Source organism: Pleurodeles waltl, chromosome 3_1 (genome assembly GCF_031143425.1).
Source record: "Pleurodeles waltl isolate 20211129_DDA chromosome 3_1, aPleWal1.hap1.20221129, whole genome shotgun sequence".
Classification (NCBI taxonomy): Eukaryota; Metazoa; Chordata; class Amphibia; order Caudata; family Salamandridae; genus Pleurodeles; species Pleurodeles waltl.
Genome location: NC_090440.1, coordinates 1,772,329,040 through 1,772,341,372, shown reverse-complemented (window position 1 = coordinate 1,772,341,372; position 12,333 = coordinate 1,772,329,040). Strand labels below are relative to the sequence as shown.

General features: G+C 42.7%; 1 protein-coding gene across 1 annotated transcript in view; it reads left to right on the top strand.

Annotated features, from left to right (window-relative positions):
- Positions 1-12,333, top strand: part of KCTD18 (potassium channel tetramerization domain containing 18) — a 122,017-nt gene that overhangs the window by 18,803 nt on the left and 90,881 nt on the right. The window contains exon 5 of the mRNA XM_069225773.1: positions 246-457. Within this exon, the coding sequence (XP_069081874.1) occupies positions 246-457 (212 nt within the window). The remainder of the gene's footprint in view (positions 1-245; positions 458-12,333) is intronic.

Sequence of the window (12,333 nt, the reverse complement as noted above, 5' to 3'; positions counted from 1 at the left end):
CTTCACATATGTCAAGTTATTAGTAAAACTGAGAGGTCACATTACTAGAAAAGAGCTTGAAGCCCCAGTGTTGAAGAGTAAGCTGTAGTGAGGAGTAGACAGGCTTAAATTGCTAACAAAACACACAGTAATTTTAATCTAATACTGCCTTTTTCAAGCTAATATTTATATTTACAGTTCCATAATTGTACAGTAACAGTAGTTGCTTTTTTCAGATCTCTTCTTTTGTATTTTTACTGTTTTAGGTGCTTGCCTCATTGATCGGAATGGAAACCTCTTCAGATACATTCTAGATTATCTCCATGGGGAAGTTGCGGTTCCTACAGACTGTTCGACTCAGATTGCACTGCAGGAGGAGGCTGATTATTTTGGGATTCCTTATCCATATAATCTCATCGACCATTTGGCCAATGAAATGGAAGCATATTGCATAAAGTCAAGTTTGGAAATTAAAAAGGTATTTGCACTAATTTAATTTAACCATGTCTTTTACCTGGTAATATAAAAAATAAGCACTTCAAAAAGAAAAAAAGGATTCTTGTTTTATGTGTTGGAGTAGTTTGATGTATAGAATTGAGAAACTAAGCTGCTCCATTTTGCAACATGAACATAGTCTAGATTCTTACTGGGCATTATCCAGCCATATAATGGTTGGACGTGTAAAAGCATATGTTGTTCAAGCTTACAGTCAGCAATTTGTCACTAGGTGTGACTTGATGTGAGCTGAGATGTAGCCCCCAATGATCCACACTGTAAATGCCATCTTCCTATTGTTTTCTCTACTGTCTGGGCAAAGAAAACAAACATACAACACCACCATGGCTGACACTTCCTCAAAGGCGGTTGGTTGGCCAGAATTCCTATCCTCAGTGGTAGAGGCTGTGAGTTAATGTCTCTCAAATATTCAGAATTTATGTCTGCTTACTTCTATCTTTTCAGGGCCAACCGTGGACAAAACAGCATATCTTTTCTAAAAGTGCCTTTTTCTGTGCTAAGGGTTTGTAATACGAGGTGTGTAATTTGAGTCTTCATGAGAATGACTGTTGTCAGTGTAGTGTTTACATGTAGCTCAAGAATTGGTGAGAAAACGTTTGCAGTTTTATATGTTGACACCAGTACAGGATGCATGGTGTTTGGTTCAATTAAATTGCACAATAGGATTTAGCTTCCAACTGAAATCAGAAACACTGGATGTTTAAGTTGTGAAATCTGCATAGACTACTAAAAACATGATTTTGAAAGATGAAAGGAAACATGAGGGAGAAATGTCTTTTGGTTAGAAGAATACTGACAATTCCTTAGCACTCCATCATCAGTGGCACAGATTTTGAAGGCGTTCAATCCCCAAAAATTAACAGGCTTCAAAAAAAGCAAAAATAGTGTGTGCGAAAGCTTTTAGGTACACTTATTATTCAAAGGAAACAGAGTCACACAAGACCACTGGAGGGGTATTCTTTAATGGGAATCAGCTTAAGATACCTTCAGTGCTTCGTGATAGGAGCATTCAGCAAGGCAATGTGCACCTGCACACACAACAACGAGAACATCCTGCAGGTACACAGGATCCCAATTATAATCATTTGGAAGAGAAAGTTTATTTTTGGAATAATTACCAAACTGACTCACATTTTGAGAAGTTAGTCTTAGCTGGTATGCCCATCTCCCATTGCATGAAGTTGAGTGCAGCTAGGAGTAGAGGACTTCATCTTGGAGACACTCCCTACAGCTGAAGCCCCAGTTCATCCTAATATCTGCAAGTGGAATCTGACATTCTCTATGCAAGCTGTGGTTGATGACTCTATACTTAGAGAGAATGTTTCAGCCAGTTCCTCGAGATCTAACTTTCATCATATCCATACTGTACCGATTTCTGTGATTTTTTATTTTTATTTTTATTTTTTATTACTACAGCCTGAAAAAGGCCACTGTCTGCACATGTTATTACAGGACTCCAACCAGAAAGAATGAGCAAGGAACTGTATATCGTGGAGAAGAACGTTCAGTGTTGCTGTAAAATTGTTTATTTACCGATTTGTGAACACTCTGCTCACCAACAGTGTGGTGGTATAGAGGACCTATGTACTTGCTCTGAGAAGACTATAAAAAGAAGCCTGCTATAGTGATATATGAAACGAGGGTAAGCACTAAAGCAGGCCTCAGGGCACCCCTTGATACTGCAGGTACTGCCAATCGACCAATAACAAATATGCCATTTGTTGAGGTTACATTATTGGTTATGGATTTGAGGTTTATGTCAAGAGGTTGCAAGTCCTCTCTGTCATTAGCATGCCTTTTGATGGGGAGCATCCATTTGTGCAGGATGGAGATGATGCTCTAGAGGTTAGAGATGAGAGGGATATTGAATGCCTTGGGCTCTTCCCAGCTAATAACGCCTTTGTCAAAGAGTGGTTGGGAGTGGATCTTATAAGCATAAATAGTTCCAGGACAGAAAAGGTAAGATTCAACTTTTTCATTATCCGTTTGACCCTAGCTATAGTCTAGGGTCATCCGTATCCTGACAAGAGCTAACTCCTTCACAAAAGTCATCCTTTTTCAGTACTTCGAGGGAGCTGCCAGTTGCTATGATGTTTCAGCTCTTCTAAACAGTATCCAGCCTTAAGGCATACTTTCCTGGTAGCAAAAGGTCATAGATTGTTCAGAAGATCATGAGATAATAGCCTCAGGCTACAGTGCTACAAATGTTGGCTAATGTTATTAGTAGTCCATCCACTTTTGCTGATGTTGTTGATGGAGACACTTCTTAAGCATGATGTTGTAGGAGTGGCGCAGCTACACTAAAGAGGGCTGGAAGTCTGTGTGGTATACTTTAGGTTACCTAAGAAGGGGTGAGTTTTGTGACCCATTTTGGATAAGTCAGCCTCATGTCCTACATCTTCAGGCACTGAATGTAAAGATGTCAGCTTTTCAGGATGTAATTTCCCTTTTGTACGCAGGCACATTTTATGCTGGCAGTCGACTTCTACATCCTGTTGCATAATAGGTGGAAACATTGTTCATTTCTATTACAATTTGGATTAAATCAACACCAATGCTGTTCACCAAATGTTTGAGAGTCATGGCAGCACATCTATGGTAGGAATTTATAGATGGGCGCTCATACCTTGAAGGTGTACTTGTGGACACAAATTGTCTTATCATTGTTTCTCAACACATCCTTTTCCTCAAGCTGTGTGTTGACATTTTGGAAGAAAAGTATTGTTAAGCCACTTTTGAAGAAACAAAATCCGAACCAAGGATCGGACGTAACTATAGACTGACTCTCTCCACCCACCCCCCACCCACCTTGCTCCCTATAATGGCTGAGTTGAGAGAGAAATGTTTGGCTCATTTGCTTCCTAATAAGTTTTTAGATACAGCCCAAGGAGGCTTTCGCCCGAGTATGGACACTGAAATGGCACTCATCTTAGAATTGGAAGCCTGTAGAGCTGGTGTGAATGCCAGACAGCCTACTGGATTTATCCTGTTGGACCTTTTTACCACAACCAATACTGTTAACTATTTCATCTTGCTTGACAGGTTGGCCCTTGGTTGGGATTAGGTGACTCTTTATTTGTTTTCCTTTTTCTGTCATGGCATACCCAGTGTATTGTGCAAGTCCCTGAAGGGTCTTTATTTTCACCAATCACGTTTTAAATTTATGCTAGGAATCACATCAATATTATTGGATGCTATGGCCTAGACTTTGTCGTAGGCAGATGATACCCAATTTGTGTCCTGACTTGAACACCCGCTGGATGAGATCCAAAATACATTACAATCTTGCCTGTTGTCTAATCAAACTTAAATGAAAAATCAACTTGTTAAAAAATATAAACAAAACGGAAATGCTGATCTAAAGTCCAGGATACCCCATTTGTGGTGGTCAAAAACTTGGATCTGATGATAAGTTTCAAGTGAAAAATCCAGGCAACGTGGTGTTTGCTGCCTTCCCTTTTCAACAACTTAAGCTGAGGAATATTAGTTCAGTTATGTTCCAGAATATTAAGCTAATTGGTTGGCAGTCGGTCGTCCTGTCCAAGATTGATTATACAGACACAAATTTAGATATGATGACTGAGATTGGTTAATGTGCTGCAGAAAGGTTACCCTTTATGCCAGGTTGTGATAATTTGCATTGATTTCAAGTGACACAAAAGGATTTTAAAATGATGTGCCTGCTCCCTTGCGTTCTAAACATTAAGGGTTCCTCTGCCAATCAAGCCCAAATCTCTTGGTATTTACTTTTTCTTGCACTTTGCTCAGCCTCCCATTTTATTCCTACAATGACTCTATATAGACAAGCTAGTATAGGAAGGACAGTTTTGACATCAAAAGTATGAAATCCATTACCAGTAACCCACTTCAGTATTACTAATCTTGCTTCCCTTTATAGAGCTTGGAAAGTTCCTTTTTTTCTGTAACGGTTTTCCCCCTTCATTTGATTGATGTCTGTCCTGACGCAAAGATGCATTTTGGTGTATGTGTGCTCAGAAATGATAATTCATCAATTCAGTCTTAAGTAATGTTGAAGCAGCAGAAAGGGGAGCATTCAAACTTGTCCTTTTGGTCATCCCAACCAACTTATAGAAACGATGCCTCCCTTACCAAAAATAGTTTGGGATGTGGATTCAGGTACTGTGAAAGTAAGGGAGAGGCCTCAGACATTTCAAAATCTGATTAGTCTTGACTAAATGTTAAAGATGTCTCCAACAGTGGCTGAACAGCCCGTTTTCACACGCTCAGAGCAACTTATTAAGGGAGACCAGGGCACACTTACGCAAGGTCCAGCCGTTTTCAGATCAAGTCCTGACAAGACACTGATTATAGTTTCCATTTTACTTCTTTTAAATCGGGGGATGGAAATCTTTTCTGTTTTGAGAGCTATTTCTTTTCAAAGAAAACTTACCCTGAGCTGTTGTCTTTTATACTTGCCAGTCAAGGGTACATAAATGCCAAGCAACTTAAACACTGCCCCTGGAATACCCAGTCCTACTGCACTGCACATAATAATTTATTACTTAATATTATATTACTGTGTCGGGAAAGATTTACCCGTGGTTTCAAAGAGTGTCAGTTTTGTTTATTTGCTGCTGTTTATGCATTGCCTCTGAAAGGTGATTGTCTCAGTTGCGATTGTAGCATCTTTGTCACGTAGCAGATGAGATAACATTGCTCCAGGCTGAGCATCTTAGCTCTCAATAATTGCATAGCTAATTGCCCTGAAGTTCATTGGTTGATGTCCACAGAGAAGTAAATCAGAATGTTATATCTTGAACATACATGTATTGCACTCTTTACTAGTGCTGTTGGCAGTAATGCATTTTGAATGGAACCTGTGTAATTGTCTCTGCAAGCAAAGATATCTCTCCAGTCAACCCCAAGCCTATGGGTATACCTCTCAAGCCCCCATGAAAGACCTATTCATGCCTCTGAAGTTTGTTATAAGAAGCTAAGAACTCATAAAGAAAAGGGGGAATGAAGGAAGGAAATCAGGCAGGCAAAAAAGAGAAAGATAAAGAACAAATATAAGCAAGACAAATGTTAACAAATAGGAGAGAAAGAAAAACGAAAATTGAGGAAACAAAAGAAGGAAAATAAGAAGAAAAGGAAAGAAACTCAACCCCTAGCACTGAGCGCAGGTGTTCACCCCCCAGCACTGAGTCAATGTGGTTAATGCCTTTCCTTCAATACTGAAGCCCTTCCACATTAACTTCCCCACACATAGTGCAGGCGCATTGAGCCTGCAACTACAATAGAAGATTACGCAGGACCGTTTTTCAGAAGAGGGTGAGCTGCATGCTTCTTTACTGTCCGCTTCCCAGCCTCACAGAAATTGATCCATATTATTTTTTTATGATTTAGCAGGCATGTATCTGCATATTCCAGACTTGACTGTCAGGCTGTTAGTGTGACTTATCCCAACGCGTTCTGAGTTACTTAAAAAAAATTGCATTATTTAAAAGCAGTCAAACAGGGTGGTCTGACCCAGGCAGGCCACCATCCCTGTGATGGCAGAGTATCGTAGTAGGTCACAAAGTGCGACCTACCTCATTAATATTCATGAGTCAGGTCTATTTGTAACCCACTACAGATCACTAAATGAAACACAATGAGTTTAATTCATTAGGAGTAGCGATTTCCTAATTGTGATTCACAAAAAATCTCAGGAAATCACTGTGCCTAATCTTCATACATCTAACCCTTAGCCACTAAACCAGGCCAGACCTAGAGTATTCACACTGCTGTACAGTCCTGCAAAAAAATAATCTGGCGCTCTTTAGAGATGTACTCCACACTGAGTGTTATTGTGATATGCAGCTGGCTTGTGAGGCTTCCTTCACCTCATTGATATCTTGTTCTTTGATGCTTACCCAACAAACCACAGGATGTGCAATGCCTTTGTGACCCTTTTGGTAGGCACCAGTTTAAACGGAGTGCTCATCAAGTAGGACATAATCAAACTGAGATCTCACTGCTGCATTAGAAAAAGCAACTGTGGGAACTTGTGGATCAACCGCTTCAAGAAACGCATCACAACGCAATCATTTGAAAACAGATGGAGGTTCATGGAACCAGAGAAAGGCCAAAAGATAACTCTTGATTTCTGCCATAGCAAAATCTTGCTGGGCTAGAGAGGGACAAAACAATAAAATGTCTTACAACTTTAACTGTAAAGGCTGGATGTCAGAGGAGAAACATCAGACAACAGACTTCTCCAAGTGTCCTACATATATGGTATTGGATGATGGATGCTTGTCTGGCAGCATGATACCAACTACTTCAGAGGAAGATTGAAAATGATCAATTGTCGATATTCAATTTCCATGAAAGAGGTGTAGTTTGCCTAGACTTGGGGCCAAGACCCCGTACTGCTGTTGCGACAGGAGGTCTTCCTGAAGGCATGGTAAAACAGAGGACAGATATTCACGACCAGAAATTTGGGTACCACACTTCCCTTGCACAGTCTAGAGCCACCAGGATGATGTGGACCTGGTCTTCCGTGCTCTTTTTCAATACTCTGGACAGGAGAGGTAGTAGGGTGGAAGGCATACACAGGTCCCAAGCCCCAGTCCATGCTCATGCCAAATCCAAGGGAGTACAGTCTTGGGAACTGCAACGTGCAAAAGCTTGGACACTGTGTGTTTGCAGCAGTGGCAAATAGATCAAGCAGAGGTTCCGCCCAAATTTGGAAAACACCCTGTGCCACCTCAGTGTGTAGCTTCTATTTGTGACCCAGTAAGCAATGATAGCAGAGTCGTCCACCTTGGTGTTTAAAGATCCTGCCAGGTGCTGGGGGCGTTGGTGAGAATTCTTGAGCGTTCAGGCATTTCCGTGGATGTAAAGCCTTCTGGCACAAGTCTCATGACCCACACACGCCTTTCGTTGCAGTATCTCATGGCAGTCATGTTGTCTGTGAGTGCCTTTACCTGTCCCCGATGGCCAGAATGGATGACATCCGTGCCCTTTGAATCGCCTGCAACTTCAACAGGTCGAGACCAGTGCCATCTCCACCATTACCACATTACCTCCCCAAACCCGCAATGATGCATCAGCCACGGCTGTTAATTTTGGCTGAGATAGGAAAAGAGATGACCCGTTGGTCCTACTGCAGGTCTCTGGCACTCTCCTCCGAAACCTGGAAGAAATTTGAAGAGCTTCCTTTTTGCTGAACCCAATGAAACTTCAGATCCCGCTGCAGAGCCCGTAACTACAACCTGACCTGTGGTCCACAAGCAGGAGTCAAGAAGCCTCAGAGCTTTCTCACTGAGACCCAAGTCAAAGATTGAAACATTGGGATCATAGCCGGAATGTCCTGGACTCGTTGAGGCAGAGGGAAGGCTCAGAAAAGCATCATGTCCATGAAATTCCAATGAAGACTAGCACTTGTGAGGGAGTCAGGTGTAACTTCGGCACATTTATGTAAAAGCCCAACAATGTGAACAAGTCAGTCATAATTGGGAGGTAATTCTTGAAAGATTTGTTTGCTTCAAACATCTATTGTCACAAACACTGTCTGCACCTCCTCACACTAGATGGCCATTCACTTACCTAAAGCTCAACTACACCTAAACAGAATTCCTATTATTCCTAAGGACTACAACCATCAGTTTGACTAAACATGACTCAGTTATTTGACCTTGGATGGATCTGGACCAAAATGCCCACCCAATGCCAAGTTGAGAAAACCAACAATGAAAGAGAAATTATTTCTCACATTCCAGACCTGCTGTTCAAAGTCATTCTCTCAGGTTGGTAGCATCACCCTGCTCCACAGCTGCTTAGACTCCCCACTCACCCCCTTCAGGGCCTCCCACAGCATGCTATATCCATGGCCTGAAGAAACAGGACCACATCCCCTCCACCCTGATGGAACTCCACTAACTCTTCTAGCACCATCCTCACAGCTGGATGCATCTTCCACTAAGCCATCACAAGCTGCATCCTCACCTATATGCCTAACCTCCAGTGGTTCTTGGCACACCCATAGCCAGGACATCATCTGACTGACGATTAAGTGTAAAAAGATAAACAAGGCAACAGGCCTTCTTCTTTATCTATGCATCCTGGCTCTGGAACAACACCCCCATTAGCTGTCAGGACTGTAGCAAATCTGCTCTAATTTGGGGAAGAGCTGAAGGCACAAGTCTTTAAAGATCACATCATCATTGTAATTGCATTTACATAACTCTTACTACCCCGGACGAGATGCTGAAGTGCTTTTTGCTGTACAGCATGCTGCTTAAGGACCCCAAGGTTAGTGGTTAGTCATGCTGAATTAATAGTATCTTTCCAACCTCAGTTCCTTGCTACATTTTCAATCGATTGTAGACTATCATTGCTTTTGACCCTGTATGGTGCTCCGCTGCCTTTTAGCTAGGTTGATGCTGTACAAATGCCAACTATGCAAAGTAAATTTGAGACATTAATAATTCTGCAAGTGCAGTTACAATTCTTACAAATCTTGAGCCAAGCACCACATTTGCTCTTAAAGCTCGGAGTATAGTGCACAATTACCTATCAAACTTGTTGTCTTCTAGAAAAGGGCAGTTGTTGTTCACAGTCGCCTTTTCTGTATATCACTAGACGAGCCACTGGAGTTCTGGAACATTGGTGCAAGGTCCTTGTGGTTTCATTGGCACTTCACCGTGCCGATGATTAGAAGGTGAAAGAAGAAGCTCATTGCTGCATTACCGTATTGCAGAGGTCGAGTAAATAAGACATCATCTGTGGCTGCTCTTGGACTTTGCAAGGTAGTTGTAAGGTTACAGTCAAAGTGCTGGCTAGTGAAGGAGCTAAGAATGCACATGCACAGTTGTCCTATTCACCTTTTGATCATAAAAGCGAGTGAGTGAACATCAGGCCTTGTCTGCCCAGCACCCTTCCACATCAAAAACTGATTAATAGCATAGGTAGCCATGCCCTTTAACAATAGAGCTCTGCTGTCTTTCTTTGCACTACCTCATCCGTCTAAGGAAGAGGAGTAACTTCACTTTCTTTATCCTAAGAGTGTCTTTCGTTTTTACGTTGAATGGACCAGGAACCATTGATTAGATGGGCTTCGCTGGAGCTAAAAAGTGGAAAGGGGTGCAAAAGAGAACCATCGTTCAATGGATTGTACTATGCATAAAGATCTTTTTCGGGCTAGCCCAGAAGAAGCCCCCAGAAGGCTGGCATGCACATTCTGCCAAAGCAAAGGCTGGTAACACTGCACTGGTGCACAGTGTGCCAGTTTTGGACATCTGCCAGGCTGCTACGTGGACACCGATAGACATTTTCCTGAAGCACTATTCGCTAGGCAGCTGAGTCCAGTGGGATGGGTACTTTACACAGTCTGTCCTACATGATGTCCTGGTCTGAGTTATTCCACAGACCCACCAACTAGGGAAATACTGCTTTGGTCTCTATTCACAAAGTGAGAAATCAGTGTTTAGAAGAACAAGTTGCTTACCTTTTGGTAACACCTATTCCAATAGAGACTCTAACTGCAGGTTCTTCACCGACCTGCCCCCCCTCCCAGTTCTGTGGAATAGAGTCCTCTAGTCCATACTGATAAGATGCCAGTCTAGAAATCTGCACATTGGCTCAATCTGATTCCTGTAGGTTTTGTGTCTGACAGGGTGGGCAAAAAGCAAAAAGAAGCTGGTGCAAATATAGTGGTCTGAATGTCATGTGTGGTGGGATGAACCAAATGCAGAACTGCCCAACACCACCTACCAACGGATGAGGGAGTTGCTATGAAAATCTTCATGATCCAATCTGGCACCTGGGGAAATTCACAAGATGAGAAATCTGCGGGAACCATATTCTCTACCAGAAAAGGTGTTAACCAACGGTTAGTAACTTTTTCTTGAGGTATCCTGCGCTGAACTAGTAATGCTTTCTGTCTGCTCTCCAGGTACACCAACACACTTGGTAGATGGCGACGTTGGGAGCCAGCAGTATACCAGACCACATGTGAGATCCATTAAGTGCTAGTTTAAGATAGCAAGGAAGTACAAAGCACATTTTAAAATCAAGTCTTGATAGACCCTGTACTCAGCTCTATGAACATGGCTGTATGAAGGCATGCCTGTCTATGCTTGTCTGTTTTTTTTCAGTTGATGTTTAAGCCAGTTTGATGGCCGTAGAGTGAAAGAGGATGCAAACAGTGTGACCCCCTACCTCTTTCATTCTCTTGGTTAGGCCCCCTCAACCAGACAATTCCATATACAAAATGTGACTCTGTATGCAGACCGCAGCAGCTTATTCCATTTGTGCTCTTCACATCTTTGTAGTTTTTTTTTCCTTTTAACAATTCACTATGAACAAGTGAGGATTGGAAGGTGGCCAGTGGCATATTTTACGGATGAAGGTAAAGATATAGCTTCAGACCATCTGGTACTTCCACATCATACAGATTGCTTTTTCCCTTCTGTTTTCTAAAGAACCATTCTTTGGTCCTCCTTTCCTGGCTTATCGAATGATGAGACCTGATAACAAGAAAGGCCGTACGTTTTTACTTTTAAACAACCAAAAATGTTAGAATTTTTGGCCAGTTGTGTATTACCTTTACCAGTGCAAGGAAAATATATACCAGCCAAGGTTTTGTTTAAATGTAATTTTCGGAAGGCTGGGGAGTGACTGCATCCATTTTGGCCAGGGTTGTAGCTTAGTAGTTTTTTTCAAGTTGCGCTGCAGTCCTCTCAGTGCACATTTACGAGGCTCTTATGTTTAGATTCGGATTTCATTCATACAAGAAGCATTTTTTGCTAAGGTATTCCTTCATAATTATGTCATATGATCTGCTCCAGTCCTCAGCTCGCCTATTGTAAAGAAATGGCTCCCTGTTGCAGTTACCCCCCCACTTTTTGCCTGATACTGATGCTGACTTGACTGAGAAGTGTGCTGGGACCCTGCTAACCAGGCCCCAGCACCAGTGTTCCTTCACCTAAAATGTACCATTGTATCCACAATTGGCACACCCTGGCATTCAGATAAGTCCCTTGTAACTGGTACTTCTAGTACCAAGGGCCCTGATGCCAAGGAAGGTCTCTAAGGGCTGCAGCATGTCTTATGCCACCCTAGAGACCCCTCACTCAGCACAGACACACTGCTTACAAGCCTGTGTGTGCTAGTGAGAACAAAATGAGTAAGTCGACATGGCACTCCCCTCAGGGTGCCATGCCAGCCTCTCACTGCCTATGCAGTATAGGTAAGACACCCCTCTAGCAGGCCTTACAGCCCTAAGGCAGGGTGCACTATACCATAGGTGAGGGTACCAGTGCATGAGCATGGTACCCCTACAGTGTCTAAACAAAACCTTAGACATTGTAAGTGCAGGGTAGCCATAAGAGTATATGGTCTGGGAGTCTGTCAACCACGAACTCCACAGCACCATGATGGCTACACTGAAAACTGGGAAGTTTGGTATCAAACTTCTCAGCACAATAAATGCACACTGATGCCAGTGTACATTTTATTGTAAAATACACCCCAGAGGGCACCTTAGAGGTGCCCCCTGAAACTTAACCGACTATCTGTGTAGGCTGACTAGTTTTAGCAGCCTGCCACAAACCGAGACATGTTGCTGGCCCCATGGGGAGAGTGCCTTTGTCACTCTGAGGCCAGTAACAAAGCCTGCACTGGGTGGAGATGCTAACACCTCTCCCAGGCAGGAATTGTCACACCTGGCGGTGAGCCTCAAAGGCTCACCTCCTTTGTGCCAACCCAGCAGGACACTCCAGCTAGTGGAGTTGCCCGCCCCCTCCGGCCAGGCCCCACTTTTGGCGGCAAGGCCGGAGAAAATAATGAGAATAACAAGGAGGAGTCACTGGCCAGTCAGGACAGCCCCTA